Source organism: Spea bombifrons, chromosome 2, assembly GCF_027358695.1.
Source record: "Spea bombifrons isolate aSpeBom1 chromosome 2, aSpeBom1.2.pri, whole genome shotgun sequence".
Taxonomy (NCBI): Eukaryota; Metazoa; Chordata; class Amphibia; order Anura; family Pelobatidae; genus Spea; species Spea bombifrons.
Genome location: NC_071088.1, coordinates 109,166,237 through 109,183,639, shown reverse-complemented (window position 1 = coordinate 109,183,639; position 17,403 = coordinate 109,166,237). Strand labels below are relative to the sequence as shown.

The 17,403-nt window shown below is 42.9% G+C and overlaps 1 protein-coding gene across 1 annotated transcript in view; it reads left to right on the top strand.

The window, feature by feature from the left end:
- Positions 1-6,067: 6,067 nt before the first annotated feature.
- The window catches only part of ESD (esterase D), a 31,218-nt gene continuing 19,882 nt past the window's right edge, over positions 6,068-17,403 (top strand). Inside the window, exons 1-4 of the mRNA XM_053455532.1 lie at positions 6,068-6,134; positions 7,000-7,075; positions 12,760-12,848; positions 14,505-14,603. Coding sequence (XP_053311507.1) covers positions 7,008-7,075; positions 12,760-12,848; positions 14,505-14,603 — 256 coding nt within the window. The 5' untranslated portion in view covers positions 6,068-6,134; positions 7,000-7,007. The remainder of the gene's footprint in view (positions 6,135-6,999; positions 7,076-12,759; positions 12,849-14,504; positions 14,604-17,403) is intronic.

The following is a 17,403-nucleotide window of genomic DNA, read 5'->3' as shown; positions in this document are numbered from 1 at the left end:
TATATATAAGACACATTAGTCACTTTAAAGTTTTAATAATTATTTTATTTTTGTCTACATAAGACTTATAGAGCCTATAGACCTCTTCCACCTGTTATTATTTCATGTTTTAGCGTGTGTGAGGATGCAAGGAACAAGGAAATATCGTATAAACCTGCTCACATGGATTCATTAGGCAATGTAACAAATACGTTTCTTAAGGATGAATCGCTACTTGTAGGTAGATTTCATTAACTATACCATGGAGAATAATTGTAAATGTAAAATAGAACAGCTCTGTATGTGAAACAGATGCAACTGCAGTTATTACTCATAAAGCTGAAAGAATGAACTTTATGAGTAATATATATTGCATTAAAGTAACATGATGACCCTTCTAGTGATGTCCGGATCATGGACGAATTGTTCATTTGATCCGATTCTTTTTAGTGATCCGGATGAAATGGTTCAGTAGACTGAGCGATTCATTTGTAGCAGTGCCAGTTCAGTCTGTGAATCATGCAGCTGTAACCTCATCCTAGAGTGAGTCATCTGCGGAGCACTCAGACATAGACTCTGGGGTCAGGTTACAGCTCATTAATTCACAGAGGAACGATGACTCATAGAGTCAGAGAGTCGTTCAAAGATTCGAATGATTCAAATGATTGAAATGATTCAAATGATTCGAATCTTACAGGGATCCGGATGTTACAGGGATCCGAATCTTACAGAGATTCGAATCATTCAGAGAATATTACTGATACCATACTTTTATAAATAAATACATTAATAATGTTCACTGCCCCCAGGATTTAGATTCCCCTGAGTTTGCCCCCCTTTACCTATAACTGTACCTTCAGTTAACTTTATTAAATTAACCCTCAGTCATCAGCATAAAATTAACCCTTATACCCCATCAACCATAACTGCCCCTAAATTAACCCTAAAGCCCCCATCAACCATAACTGCCCCTAAATTAACCCTAAACACCCCATCAACCATAACTGCCCCTGAAATTAACCGTAAAGACCCCATCAACCATAACGGCCCCTGAAATTAACCCTAAATACTCCATTAACCATAACTGCCCCTAAATTAATTGCATGTATTCCAGATAAATTACCTAATAAATTGGTATGGTTGATGGGGTCTTAAGTGTTAATTTAGGGGCAGTTATGGTTAATGGGGTGTTTAGGGTTAATTTAGGGGCAGTTGTGGTTAATGGGGTGTTTAGGGTTAATTTAGAGACAGTTATGGTTGATGGGGTGTTTAGGGTTAATTTTAGGGGCAGTTATACTTAATGGGGTGTTAAGGGTTAATTTTAGGGGCAGTCATGGTTGATGGGGTGTGAAGGGTTAATTTGAGGGGCAGTCATGGTTGATGGGGTGTTAAGGGTTAGTTTTAGGGGCAGTCATGGTTGATGGGGTGTTAAGGGTTAGTTTTAGGGGCAGTCATGGTTGATGGGGTGTTAAGGGTTAATTTAATGGTGAGGGTTAATTTAATTAATTTAATAAAGTTAGCTTAAGGTGCAGTTGCAGGTAAAGGGGAATGTAAATCCTGGGGGCAGTGATTATTAATTTATTTATTTATAAAAGTATGGTGATATTATCTGAATGATTCGAATCCCAATGAAGGCAGAGAGTCGTTCAAAGATCCGGATCTTACAGTGATCCGGATCTTACAGCGATCCGGATCACTGTAAGATTTGGATCCCTGTAAGATCCGAACGACTCTCTGCCTTCATTGACATCACTCGAGTAGGCAGGCAGGAGGGTTCATTGACTAATGAAAGGGGCGGGGCCAATCGTTAGTGTGCCTGCACGGAGTTACTGGAAAACAGTAACTCCTGTGAGTCACACTGAGTGATCCGAAGATTCGGATCATGAATCGGATCATTTCAGTGAACGAGTCAAAATGATCCGATTCACTTTAATGATCCGAACTTCCCATCACTAGCCCCTTCTGAAACTAAATAAAATGTAAATCCGTACAATAAAGCCAGGGATGGTGATGATGGTTCCTGTTAAACAAAGTCAAACAGACTCAGATACCTTCTAACAAAGAGATATGGAATATATTTATATATTTATATATATATATATATATATAAAACTACAGTATATTTTCAGGTATTTATAGCTCCTGACATATGTCACTGCCAAACACCACCCCAAAATGTGTTCAGCAACATTGAGTACAGTGATACTATGTATGCATAGGTTTGTCAGGTTTGGGGCTAAAAAACCAACATTTGGGACATGAGCATTTCAGTTTTTCAACTTGGGATTTTGACACCTGCTCTAGACTCCTTCCTTGCCAGGATTTTTTGTGAAAACACACCGCTCATAAAAATAAACTCTCTTTTTTTTGTGCACTTTTTTCTTTAGATTTTGTTGGAACTGGATGGTGCCCCTAATGGTGATATCACTGGGGAATTGTTCCATTACCACATTTTAATTTAAACACTGCACCTGTAAGCACAGTTTATGCCACCATTTCCCTTGGACACCATGCCCAAATACTAGGCAGTCCGGTTTAAAACCGGACAACTGATAGAAAAACGTATCGAATTCGTGCACCGCGGTTCTTTGTCATTAATAAAATAAAAATATTATAAAGAATGAAGTAAAATGCGAACATGAGTTTAAGACTCTTTTAATGCTATCTTAACCAACTATCTTAACCAACTATCTTAACCAACTATCTTAACAAACTACTATGAATTATGTTCAGTCCGCATCATTCCGTGATGATCTCAAATGGAATGTGCAAAGTAAAGTCATTGAGTAGGGAGTTCAGGTTCCTCAGCATCAAAATATTGGTCGTGTTCTTCCGCAAAATTCTCTGCAAAATCCCTGGTCCTGGCGGCTTTGTAGCCGGTCAAAGGGACATGGAATTCAGAAAATGCTGCTGTGTTGGTATTTTTCAGAAGCTCTTCCAAAATTCTGTTTGCCTGAATCACATCCTCTTGGTCTTCTGGATGGTTGTAGATTTTATCTATCCTCAGGATTTGTAACAACAACAATGAAAGCACAAGTGTTGCTACCCAGAATTTGAGTTCTTTATGCGCAGCCTCAATGCGGTTCATTCTCTCCTCCAGTTGTTTTTGCTGAATTTTGAGGTTCTCCTCATGCTCTCTGAGTATCTGTATGAGGGCCTCATCAGTCACAGTGTCATTGTCACTTTCGAGAAGGAATGGGTGCTTGACAATGGCGCAAACCAAAATTGCACACACTTTGAAAATAACCAAATACATGCTGGACCTAGAAAGAGACCAAAAGGAGAGAAAAATTGGCCTAAATAACATAGATTCTATATCTAACACCATACAGGTGCCCACACAGGATGAGGAGGCTTCATTTAACAGGAAATTTAGATGAGAAATAGGTGACCTCTCATAAAAACAGGAATCATGCTGCTAAATAATGGAAGAATATCCCTATTTATCAGGTGTCACCACAGGAGGCGTAAATCCACTCATCACAGACCTTCCCCTCTGTATAAAGGGCATTACCAGGTACAAATTAGGCTGCACTTACCTTTCCTTACTACTGTAAATGTAGAATAAAAGTCAGGGAGACGCTACTCAGTGCCCCCCGCTAGGGGGCACTAACAAGCTAATTAGCTCTGTACAATCTCCGACTCGTATCTCCTCTCGCAAGTCAATTGTTTTTCCTCTTGCAAGTTAATTGTATCTCCTCTCTCTAGTACTGCTCGGTAAAGTGTTGCTAGCAGTAGTGAGTGGCTGTGTGCTGCTCCTGTTTAGAGCTTCCTGCCTCTGTGACATCATAGAGCATGCATGCCTCTGTGACATCACCGAGCGTGCCTGTGATGGTTGCTATGATACGGAAGGAGCACAAATCCAATAGGGTAGAAAATAAAATTGTGTGCAAGATTTTCAAAATTGGTACAATGTGGCAGAAAACAAAGTAAAGGCCAACTATGAGTGCTTTTTAGCTGCTTAGAAGACAGTGCCTTATATGTTTAAGTACAAGTAACTACATGGACATAGTCAACTAAGTTGAAAAAAGACATATAGTCCATCAAGTTCAGTCATTCCACAAACCCAAATGAGTTCATCCAGAAGAAGGCAAAACCCCCCACTAAGCCAGTAATGTCATCTCCAATAACTACATGCTTTGAAAAATAAATATTTTTTAAATATTTTTTAAAAACGTATTTTTAATTTCATGCTAGTAATAAAAAAAATTGTAAACCTGCTATAACTCCCTCATTTGCTACCCATGCTACATTATACATAGCTTTAAGCACTGGGTTTTCATCACTTAAGCCAGAAGCTTTCACCCACATGCGGCTGTTTTAGTACAGTATATACAAGAGACATTAGTCACTTTAAAGTTTTAATAATTATTTTATTTTTGTCTACATAAGACTTATAGAGCCTATAGACCTCTGCCACCTGTTATTATTTCATGTTTTAGCGTGTGTGAGGATGCAAGGAACAAGGAAATATCGTATAAACCTGCTCACATGGATTCATTAGGCAATGTAACAAATACGTTTCTTAAGGATGAATCGCTACTTGTAGGTAGATTTCATTAACTATACCATGGAGAATAATTGTAAACGTAAAATAGAACAGCTCTGTATGTGAAACAGATGCAACTGCAGTTATTACTCATAAAGCTGAAAGAATGAACTTTATGAGTAATATATATTGCATTAAAGTAACATGATTCCCCTTCTAGTGATGTCCGGATCATGGACGAATCGTTCATGTGATCCGATTCTTTTTATTGATCCGGATGAACCGGTTCAGTAGACTGAACGATTCATTTGTAGCAGTGCCAGTTCAGTCTGTGAATCATGCAGCTGTAACCTCATCCTAGAGTGAGTCATCTGCAGAGCACTCAGACACAGACTCTGGGGTCAGGTTACAGCTCATTAATTCACAGAGGAACGATGACTCATAGAGTCAGAGAGTCGTTCAAAGATTCGAATGATTCAAATGATTCGAATGATTCAAATGATTGAAATGATTCAAATGATTCGAATCTTACAGGGATCCGGATGTTACAGGGATCCGAATCTTACAGAGATTCGAATCATTCAGAGAATATTACTGATACCATACTTTTATAAATAAATACATTAATAATGTTCACTGCCCCCAGGATTTAGATTCCCCTGAGTTTGCCCCCCTTTACCTATAACTGTACCTTCAGTTAACTTTATTAAATTAACCCTCAGTCATCAGCATAAAATTAACCCTTATACCCCATCAACCATAACTGCCCCTAAATTAACCCTAAAGCCCCCATCAACCATAACTGCCCCTAAATTAACCCTAAACACCCCATCAACCATAACTGCCCCTGAAATTAACCGTAAAGACCCCATCAACCATAACGGCCCCTGAAATTAACCCTAAAGACCCCATTAACCATAACGGCCCCTGAAATTAACCCTAAATACTCCATTAACCATAACTGCCCCTAAATTAATTGCATGTACTCCACATAAATTACCTAATAAATTGGTATGGTTGATGGGGTCTTTAGTGTTAATTTAGGGGCAGTTATGGTTAATGGGGTGTTTAGGGTTAATTTAGGGGCAGTTGTGGTTAATGGGGTGTTTAGGGTTAATGTAGAGGCAGTTATGGTTGATGGGGTGTTTAGGGTTAATTTTAGGGGCAGTTATACTTAATGGGGTGTTAAGGGTTAATTTTAGGGGCAGTCATGGTTGATGGGGTGTGAAGGGTTAGTTTGAGGGGCAGTCATGGTTGATGGGGTGTTAAGGGTTAATTTTAGGGGCAGTCATGGTTGATGGGGTGTTAAGGCAGGCAGGAGGGTTCATTGACTAATGAAAGGGGCGGGGCCAATCGTTAGTGTGCCTGCACGGAGTTACTGGAAAACAGTAACTCCTGTGAGTCACACTGAGTGATCCGAAGATTCGGATCATGAATCGGATCATTTCAGTGAACGAGTCGAAATGATCCGATTCACTTTAATGATCCGAACTTCCCATCACTACTACGAATACTCGTCACCGGCTACAACGCACTCTGTTGTTATTCGTCCTCCCTGCCTGCAGGTGTCGGCGTCGAATCCCGTTCACGCTCTGAAGAACTGTCCCTCCTCCGGGTGGTAACTTTACTGTCTTCGGAGCTGTCATCTCGGAGTGTTTTGGCGGAGGTGAGCCTTGTAAGGCGGGCCAAAGGTCCCGGGGTGCGCGTCTATTAAAGGCAAGCATTAGAAGTAATGCCATTAAACGTTTGCACGGCGAGGTGTATAGTGTTGTCCCAATATTGTGTAGAACTTACAGCACGTGTCCGAATAGCGTGTGATATGCAGCTCCGTATACCGCGTTATGTTAATATATTAATACCCGGTACTGCGTGCGTGCAGTATCCGCCTCATTGCTAAACATAGCTGCACATTCAGACCCGGTGATTGACAACCTCCTAATGCCTCCTTAACAGGTTATAGTATTGGGGGTCTATTCACTAAAGGGAGGTTTTAACGCTCTCACTGTGCTATTCATTATAAAGGTTCACATCCCCCCCCCCCCCCATTTCCCTACATAAAAAGGAACTGACTCCAGCACTGGAACTTGTCACTCCTGTTCCAGCTTTAAATCTGCTGCAAACATTGCTGGGGTGTTACATGTGCTTTCCTTCATTTTACATGTTTCCTTAGTAAACGATTGGAGTCGAAGTAGGAAAATATCATATTTTTGCCGAAAACGACCTTTATTGTTTTATCTGATGTGCTTGAGCTCCTAACGCTAATTCAGTTTCTCTATAAAGTTGTAACAGATGTCATAGGATAAGCCGCCTGGTTAGAACATGGGGTGTGGCATCTCCCACATACAGCACGGTAGATTCTGCGTTGGCGCTTGGAGGGGGGCTGCAGGTGTTTAACAAGCGAAGTGATGTCTTCACTTTTCTTACTACTATGTGATGAATATCAAAGTACTACTAAAATACTTTACCATTCATTCTTTATGGTGGGACTTAATGAGACAATAAAAACTTCCCTTTTCACCTTTTTAACACAGATTTGAAAATGTCCTTGAAACAAATTTCCAGCAACAAGTGCTTTGAGGGGTACCAGAAGGTGTATGAACATGACAGGTGAGCAAGTGCTATACTTGTGGCTATACTGTTAACAGTAGTACCACCTCCTGCTCTTTACTGCATGGGCAATTATGTCACATAATTAATGAATTTACTCTGTCATGCTCTCTCACACTCACTCAATTTCACACTCTCTCAAACTATGTCTCAGTGTCTTTCTACCTTATCTGATGACTGCTTCTGTGCCCCTGCCTGCTTTCGCACAACTTTGCTGCATCTCTTGCCTCTTCTTGTCTCCCTGTGTCTTCTTTCTTTGCCTGCGTCTCCCTGTGTCTTCTTTCTTTGTCTGCGTCTCCCTGTGTCTTCTTTCTTCGCCCCCTTCTCCTGGTGCACTTCTGCAGAATAGCACGGGAGAGGAACATTTGCCCTTCATAGAAAAAGAGAGGTGCAGAAATTATTTTCTTTCTCCACAAATCTCTCCTAAAAAAACATGCCTTAGGGTAGCACATTGCCACCCCTTTTCATAGAGCCACCTGGGTCACATTGACAGGCTGGCTTTGCCTAGGAACTAAATTGCCGGTTCAAAGCTGACTGTTAAGTTAAAACATTTATGTATTTCGGAGTCCTTTTCATTCCCTGCACCGGTTATATATATATGTATTTCTTCTAATTTTTTATTTGTTACAAATGGTTGTTTGTTTTTTCCTTTTGAAAACTTGCATGGATATACAGAGAGAGATAGCTGAATTGCTGAAAATACTGTTGTCCTGTAAAACACGTGTTTTGCTTGAAGGGTTAAAATGTGTGTAGCTGTTTAATTACCGTATTTGCTCGATTACAAGACGACCCTGATTATAAGACGACCCTTCAACCTGCCCCCCCAGTTATGCACATCTGCCCCCAGGCTTGCCACTCTGCCCCAGAAATGCCTTATACCCCCTATATGCCACTGTGCCCCATGATATGCCTTTTAACCCTCTAAATGCCACTGTGCCCCATGACACGCCATTTAACCCTCTATATGCCACTGTGCCCCATGATATGCCTTTTGACCCCCTATGTGCCGCTCTGCCTCCAGAATTGCCTTATACCCCTATATGCGACTCTGGCATATAGGGAGGTATGAGGCATTTCAGGAGGCAGGGTGGCGTATAGAGGGTTAAAAGGCATTTCTGGAGGCAGAGTGGCATTAAGGGGGTTAAAAGGCATTTCACAGAGCACTCTGCCTCCAGAACTGCCTTATGCCCCTCATTTAACACTCCCTCCCTCCTCCAAACTTACCGGTTCTTCTGAGCCCCCGGTGCTTAGACCAGGCAGCGTGTAGAGCTCTACGCGATTTGTGTAGAGCTCTACACGCTGCCCAGACTAAGCACCGGGGACTCAGAAGCACTGGTAAATTGGTGGGGGGGGGGCATAACATCCCCTGCATCTGAGTCCCCGGTGCTTAGTCCGGGCAGCGTGTAGAGCTCTACGTGACTCGTGTAGAGCTCTACACACTGCCCGGACGAAGCACTGGTAAGTGGGGGGCATAACACAGGAGGATCCAAGTCCCCTGCATCGCTGCGGGGGATCTGGATCTTAGTCTCATAGTCAGACCTTTTTGAGGTCTGATTATAAGATGACCCCGATTATAAAACGAGGGGTATTTTTCAGAGCATTTGCTCTAGAAAAAACCTCGTCTTATAATCGAGCAAATACGGTATTTGGACACTCTTCTGGATGAAATGTAACATCCAACTTGGCTTGAAACCGGAAACCTCCAGTGTATTTAGGTGTACAGCAGGTGCAATTTGCCATCAAGCACAACTTAATCACAGGGTTGTTATGGGGTTTACTTTCACTCTACGTATTGCAATATTCTTATAAACCTTGTTACTGTAAATACATTTAATTGAGTGAAATGTAAACATCTCTGCAAGTGTTTGACTGGGTTTGTAGCAAACCCTTGTTTGATCGACATAATTATAAATAAACCAGTAAGACAAGTTAGTGAGATCAGTTTCCCGTTACACACACTCCAGGTTTACCAGAAGCATAATTCATGGTTTTTCCCCATGAAGGCGGCATCGTTAATGTAATTGCATAAAGTGGCGTAGTATACTTTGGTCCTTGCCTGTACTTTTTGTTGTGTCTGTGTTCCAGTGTGCCTAGTTGTAGTGCAATTTATTTGTCCTTTCTTTCCGTTTAGCGGTAATTTATTGTACCATTACTTTGCAATCAAACATAATCAAGCAGAGCATTCACAGAGAGATGCTCCTCGGACAAAACAATGTCTATTAGCAGCATACGTTTTTATAGTTTAGAGCCGTTTACAGCTGCTATTTGCCCTAGAACTGTTTCTTAGTTGAAATAACCGGAGCCGTTTGCAACTAAAAGGAGAATGTTTGCCGTTTGCCTTGTTCAGGATTAATAATTGATCATATAAACTCTCGCTACACAGAACTTGTACATTGCTTTCAATGCTCGCCTGTCGTGCTGTAAAGTTTAACAGACAGTACCTTGAATTTAAAGTGGTTCTGTCAGTGTTCACATTGTTCGGTAGACTAAACAAACCAACCTAATATGGTTTTTAGATGACATTAAGCCAGGGCTCGACAAATCCCAGGCGCCAGGTCGCCATGGCGACAGAAAATGTTGTCCTGGCGCCTAGGTTTTGTCAGCCTCTTACATCCAGAAAAAAATGTGGATGTAAGAGGCTGAGTCACCACACGGGGGCGCTGCTGTTGCTGTCTGCCCAGGAGTCTGGGCAGACAGCACAGCCACTCCGAGCCCGCCCCCGAGCCTGAGACCACTCCCACGGAGTGAGCCTGTAGGCTGAAAACGTGGTTGCTGCAAAACCAGCAATCGTGTTTTCAGCTGCCACAGGCAGCTTCAGGGAAGGAGGTTGTGTGTTGATTGGGTCCCCACACAAGTGTGGGGACCTGACACAACACCCCCCTGCTGCCTGATCGCTCCATGAGAGCGACAGTGCAGCGTTAACCCCTTTAATGCCGCGATCGCGGCATTTAGGGGTTAATTCCCGTTTTTGTAAGGGGCTCTGCTGCTGGTGGTCTGCCTGGAAGCCCAGGCAGACCAGCAACAGCAAAAATGAGCCCCCACAAGCTCTTTGATGATTCCTGTAGGCATGGAAGCCTACAGCAGTCATCAAAGACTCCCCCCTGCAATGGCTGGTCTATAGACCAGCAATTGAGTCCCAGCTGCCAGAGGCAGCTTCAGGGACAGGGGAGAGGGTTCTTTGGTCTCCCCATGAGTGTGGAGAGCAGCCCCAACACCCCCCTGCTGCCTGATCGCTCCCTGAGAGCGACAGTGCAGCGTTAACCCCTTCAATGCCACAATTGTGTATGACACATTCGTGGCATTGCAGGGGTTAACATTTGTCCCCACAAGCTTGTGGGGACTAAATATCAGTCAATGCTGTGCTCCAATGGAACATCAGCATTGAAAGGGTTAAAATAATAATAATAATAATAATAAAAAAACCCAGCACTGACCTGAAAGTCCAGGGTGCTTCCAGGTCAAACGCTGTGAGTTTAGTAAGTGGGCTGGTGATGATCAGATCCCTCCTGACCAACTGTTAGTTTAAAAAAATCCTGGCTCCTAACTTTTTTACCTGGCGCCTAGATTCACAAGAAATTTGTCAAGCCCTGCATTAAGCAATATATGTATTACGAACTCATATAATTTGTATGCTACAGCAGTAGCTACTTATCCTGTTCTCAGGAACAGGCTGTCTTTCTAGACAGGTATGGTGAGGAGAAGGGAGATTACCTTTGAGATTGGATTAGCCATGCCATATTATGCCTTCAATCTCAGCGACCACTTTTATAAACTTTGAAACTAAATATCTCCCAAAAACGCTACAATGCAGGGGGGCAATTGCCCCCCCAGGCCGTCCGAAATCTAATCTAAACGTAGCTCTGGCCGGTGGCATCAGCACCCAGCGGCCGTTTAGATAAGTTTTCCAGCAGTGTGATGGCCGCATAGTGATGGGAGCAGCGTGAGAGGTGAAAGGTGAGTGCGAAGGGGCGGAGCCACTTCACTTGACTTGCCCCCAGGCCTTAAGCTGTCAGCCCTCCCCTGCTACAATGGAAAACGAAGTGAAAGATACAAGTAGTTTTGATAAACAAAAATAATTGCTACTGTGTAGGTGACAATTTGACTTTAAATCAGTGAGTATAAGGGACAGAAGCTCAAGTATGTTTCTTTTGCTTGTTAGATTGACTTGGTGCTGGGAAAGCAGCTTCAGTTGGGGTTAAGTCTTGCTTGTTGCAAGAGCAGTTGAGTGGAGGTCTCTGTAGGAAGGACGTAATGCAATAATCTCCTGTAGATACTATGGTCCACTTTTATATAATCCCCGGTGTACCATCATGGGGAGTCGCGCTTTCCTTTGCCAGTGCTGTATAATATTTATTAATTTAATAACCAGTAGGTAATGTTAGATTTTGGTTTAACGTTGCATATTAATGCAAATCTTTGGAAGTATGCTGTTTTTTTTAAATATACGAAGCAGCATTTTAGAATGCATTGTTAAATTGTTCACATCTGCTTTCTTATGTTTCTGTTTACGTTTCATTATTCTGCTAGTGAAATCATTGATTGGGGCAGTCATTTTTTGTGTATACTGCATCAAGTCACTGATGAAAGATGGAACAAATGTGCGTATTTTAGCAAGTATTGTATATAAAAAAAAGTTAGTGGAAAGCTTTGCTTACTTGGGGAAAATAAGTAATCCCCCCCTGCATGCTTCAGTATGTGATTCTATTTGGAACTGTGTAATTTCATATTATGTCTTCAAAAACTTCAGGAATAGAAGAAGGCTCCAGGCACGCAGGGGTTCCATCAGACAGATTTATTGTAGGAAACAGACAACAACGTTTCGACCTCACGATGAGGTCTTTATCAAGTTATCAAGGTCTTGATAAAGACCTCATCGTGAGGTCGAAACGTTGTTGTCTGTTTCCTACAATAAATCTGTCTGATGGAACCCCTGCGTGCCTGGAGCCTTCTTCTATTTTTGATTTACTGGGGAGCTGGCCCTTCCTGGCACAGCTAAGCACCTGAGTTCCTGTGGGGAGTGAGTGCAGATTCCTAATTCTGGTGACATTCAAAAACTTCAGGAGCTGAAATGTATTAGATTTATGAAGAACCATTATTTCAGCAACGCTCAGCATGCCAATTATAAATGCACATGCTGAGGCTCACATTTTTACGCTATACCATTTTGGTTAGAATTGGTCTGTAACATTCCTGTTTGCATTGTTTTTTTTTCCCTTTCTTTTAGCTTTTATAGTAAGTGACAGAAAATCCTTTTGTGTGAAATCCGAGCTTTTATCTTCTACCAGTTTAATGAACCCGTTGCTATGTGCACGCACACGTTATTTTCATTCATCTGAAATGCTATTATATACCATATTTTATAATTTAATTATCATTTTTGAAAGCTTATTTAATTTTCTCAAGTGCGGAGTTACTCAATATTGTTTAAATACACAGTTGGGTCATTCTCATTCTATAATTTGTCATCGCCTAAACGTAACAAATTTTCTTTAAGAAAACGTGTAAAGCAATTTCCTGAAATGTATGTTTTTCTGTGTACAGAGTGTTAAAATAAACTAATCATAGTTGGGTTCACTACACGTGTATATATATTTACTTTTTATTTTTTTTTACATTTCTCGCGACTTTTTTCATGACTTGTTTTATAAATTTACATACTATTCTTTTTTTCTTTCTTTCTATAGCACGGAACTGAAATGTAAAATTAGATTTGCCATCTATTTGCCCCCCAAAGCTGAAAGTGCAAAGTGTCCAGTTGTGTATTGGCTTTCAGGTAATATTAGCAACCATCAGTGACCTGCTCAGAACATATGGCTGACTATCTTCCAGGATCCTGGTCTGGACACTGACTGTAGATGCAGTTGGGGGGGGTCATATAATTAATAGATAGTATTGTGGGCCAGTAGAAGTCTGTCCTCTTAACAGTCTAGAATACCTTTTTGTGTGCATTGAATGCTGAATTTACTTACTGTAACGAGTCAAGCTGACACTTTGTAGGGCTTTCTCTTGGGGTTAAAGGTTATGGTTGTATAAGGGGCTGATGGTTGTTCAGGAGTTAAAATAAATTGTATTTTCATGTGCAAATTAAGAATCTTATACTTTATCATTGGGCAAAACGAAACCATAACGTTTTCTGCCACTCTATACTATATTCATTAAAGCATGATCCTGGGTGAGTTTGTAAGACATTTCAGCTCACTGATGTAGCTATGCGTGCTAAAGAGTAAGCCCAGTGACTTTCCCTGCAAGAAGGGCTAAGCTGGTCCTGAATGATGCTAGATCTGTGAGGCTTCTTGATAGTATAACTGTGCATCACGGAGTTCTAAGACTGCCCTTTTGCAGTGATTCACCTTACCAAAAAAAAGAATTATAGTTTAGTGACTTCATCTCTGTTTGTGCCTTTTCGTACTGTGGCATTTTAATATTTGGTTCTTTGTTAGGCAAAGATTGTTCTAAATTCTATTAGGAAATTGTTTACCCGTCATTCTAGCAGGTAAAGTAACGTACACATGGGGACAGAAAACACGATGTGGCATTATAAAATTCTGCATGAAATGCCAACCAATAATGAGAGAGATCACTCCACAGAGGATGAATATCTTTCTGTATTGTGGCAGGATACAATGGGCTGCTGCTTATCAGACAGCATGTCTTCCCCAGATTAGGCCCTCTGACAGATCACTTGTTACAGTAACCTTTCTCATCTATCAGTTATCCAGCAGCCTCAGGCTCCAATGACTCAAGCAACTCCAGATTGGAAAATGATTCTATAGATAAACACCTGTACTCCTAAAACATCTCCCCGGCCTGTCAACTGTGAAAGAATACCATAAGAATTTTCACTAAATTTGGTAATTTGGCCACGTGGCTGTTAATTCCTACAGCGCTAACATACGCTAGAGTGCTGTACCCAGTAACAAAAGTTCAAAGGCTCTGCTTTTTACAGTTCAGCTCTGGGACAAGAAGGGTAATCCAGCCTTGCAGGTAATGTTACAGGCCATATAAATCATGCCAACCTGTAGGGGTAAATATTAATACAACAACCACTGGAGAAACACACCCCAGAGTGACATGAAGAAGGCAAAGCGTGTATTAATGGAAAAAGTGTGAGCACAGAAACGGTTCGGGCAGTGTAGTCATATCTGCAGGCATACTAATGAGTACACGTTTACATTCATCGTATTGTGTCTTCACGGATAGAAAAGTAAAGCACAAATATTGCCTCAGATTTGGGAAGCTGAAATGCAGGAGCATCTGAATCATTCACAACTGTAGCTAATGGTTTCTTGGGTAGGTAGTGTGTTTGAGTCATGTTACAGTTTTAAAGTAACATGTTTTCGCTTTTCTTACTATGCCCTTATGAGGTAACTGTCTTAATTCTAGCATGATTGCTTAGTTGTCCTCATATAGGTTTTGTCTTCATGTCCAGGTTTAACATGTACAGAACAAAATTTTATTACAAAAGCGGCATTTCATCAAGCTGCAGCGGAACATGGACTCATAGTTGTGGCTCCTGATACCAGCCCACGTAAGTTCTGCATTTTCTTTTAAAGTATGGTTTTGTAGAATTTTGACAATTATTTCTGTATTTTTTCAAGCACTGTTTTGGCAAAGTAATGCTGTCTCTAATGCTAGCAAGAAACGTATGTTGTCATCTTAATCCAGCCATTTTAGCCAAAGGGCTCCTTTTATACGCAGTGGGTTTGGCTAGGGTAGATAACCAAAATACTGTCTGGTTTATTCTTATCATGCACAGCCTATTTAACCTGAAACATCTATATTCTTGTGACTCCAAGTTTAGAAAACCTAATGCTTAAGGTATTGCGTTGTTCACAGTTGACTTAAGACAGGGCTCGACAAATCCCAGACGCCAGGTCGCCAGGTTTTTGTCAGCCTGTTACATTCACAAAAAATTGCCCCCGCATCACCATGCGGGGGCGCTGCTGCTGCTGTCTGCCCAGGAGTCTGGGCAGACAGCACAGCCACTCCGAGCCCGCCCCCAAGCCTGTGATCACTCCCACGGAGTGATCCTGTAGGCTGAAACCACGGTTGCAGGAAAACCAGCAATCGCGTTTTCAGCTGACACAGGCAGCTTCTGGGAAGGGGGACCTGACCTGGCAGGGGGACCTGACACAACATCCCCCTGCTGCCTGATCGCTCCATGAGAGCGACAGTGCAGCGTTAACTCCTTCAATGCCGTGATCGTGGCGTTTAGGGGTTAATTCCCGTTTTGTACAGGGCTCTGCTGCTGGTGGTCTGCCTGGAAGCCCAGGCAGACCAGCAACAGCAAAAACGAGCCCCCACAAGCCATTTGATGACTCCTGTAGGCATGGAAACCTACAGCAGTCATCAAAGAGACTCCCCCCTGCAATGGCTGGTCTGTAGACCAGCAATTGCGTCCCAGCTTCCAGAGGCAGCTTCAGGGACAGGGGAGAGTGTTCTCCGGTCTCCACATGAGTGTGGGGACCTGACACAACACCCCCCTGCTGCCTGATTGCTCCCTGAGAGCGACAGTGCAGCGTTAACCCCTTCAATGCTACACTTGTGTATGACACATTCGTGGCATTGCAGGGGTTAACATTTGTCCCCACAAGCTTGTGGGGACTAAATATCAGGCAATGCTATGCTCCAATGGAACATCAGCATTGAAAGAGTAAAATAAATGAATAAAAAAAAAAATAATAAATAAATAAAATAAAAAAAACAGCACTGACCTGAAAGTCCAGGGTGCTTCCAGGTCAAATGCAGTGAGTTTAGTAAATGGGCTGATGATCAGATCACTCCTGACCAACTGTTAGTTTAAAAAAAAAAATCCTGGCGCCTAACTTTTTTAGCTGGCGCCTAGATTCACAACAAATTTGTCAAGCCCTGACTTAAGAGACTTCCTGTTGCAGTAGTCAAAGTAATTAAAAAGCAGGTGTGGAAAGTGTCAGGCATACAGTGCATTTCAAAAGTATTCACCCCTCTTTTCCTATTTTGTTGCGTTCCAACCTGGGATTAAAAAAATATATATATTTCCATTTAAGCTAATGGACATACTCAAAATAGTCCAAGGTGAAGTGAAATAAAGAAAATAAGGTCTTTTAAAATAATTAAAAAGTATGGGAGCCACTCTGCCTCCTCCCCCTCCCATACACCACTCTGCCTCTCTACCCGACTCCCTGGTGTCTTGTGAACCTCCATTGCTGACAGGAGGCAAAGTGGTGTATGGAAGGGGGAGGAGGCAGAGTGATGTATGGGAGGGGGGAGGAGGCAGAGTGATGTATGGGAGAGGGGAGGAGGCAGAGTGGTGTATGGGGAGGGGGAGGAGGCAGAGTGGTGTATGGGGAGGGGGGAGGAGGCAAAGTGGTGTATGGGGAGGGGGAGGAGGCAAAGTGGTGTATGGGGAGGGGGAGGAGGCAGAGTGGTGTATGGGGAGGGGGAGGAGGCAGAGTGGTGTATGGGGAGGGGGGAGGAGGCAGAGTGGTGTATGGGGAGGGGGGAGGAGGCAGAGTGGTGTATGGGGAGGGGGAGGAGGCAGAGTGGTGTATGGGGAGGGGGGAGGAGGCAGAGTGGTGTATGGGGAGGGGGAGGAGGCAGAGTGGTGTATGGGGAGGGGGGAGGAGGCAGAGTGGTGTATGGGGAGGGGGAGGAGGCAGAGTGGTGTATGGGGAGGGGGGAGGAGGCAGAGTGGTGTATGGGGAGGGGGGAGGAGGCAGAGTGGTGTATGGGAAGGGGGAGGAGGCAAAGTGGTGTATGGGGAGGGGGAGGAGGAAGAGTGGTGTATGGGAGGGGGGAGGAGGCAGAGTGGTGTATGGGAGGGGGAGGAGGCAGAGTGGTGTATGGGTGAGTTATAGTGGTGTATGGGGGGGTATAATGAATTCCAGGGTAGCAGAGTAGTGTATGGGTGTGTAATGAATTTCAGGGAGGCAGAGTGGCATATCTGGGGGAGTTAGAGTGGTGTATAGGGGGAGGTAGAGTGGTGTATGGGGGGTATAATGAATTTCAGAGTGGCATATCTAGGGGAGGCAGAGTGGTGAATCAGGGAGTATAATGAATTTCAGGGTGGTGCAGGGCATTTATGGGGGGGCGGAGTGGCATATCAGGTGGCATATAGGGGAGGTATAAGGCATAAATGGGGGCGAGTGGCATATTGGAAGTTATAAGGCATATCAGGGGGCACAGTGGAATATAGGGGGAATAAGGCATATCGATATTAGGCATATCAGGGGGCATAAGACATATCTGGGGGTAAAAGGTATATCAGGGGGTTCAGTTGCATATCACTGGCATATAAGGAGTATAAGGTATATCGGGGGCACAGTGGCATATCAGGGGGCACAGTGGAA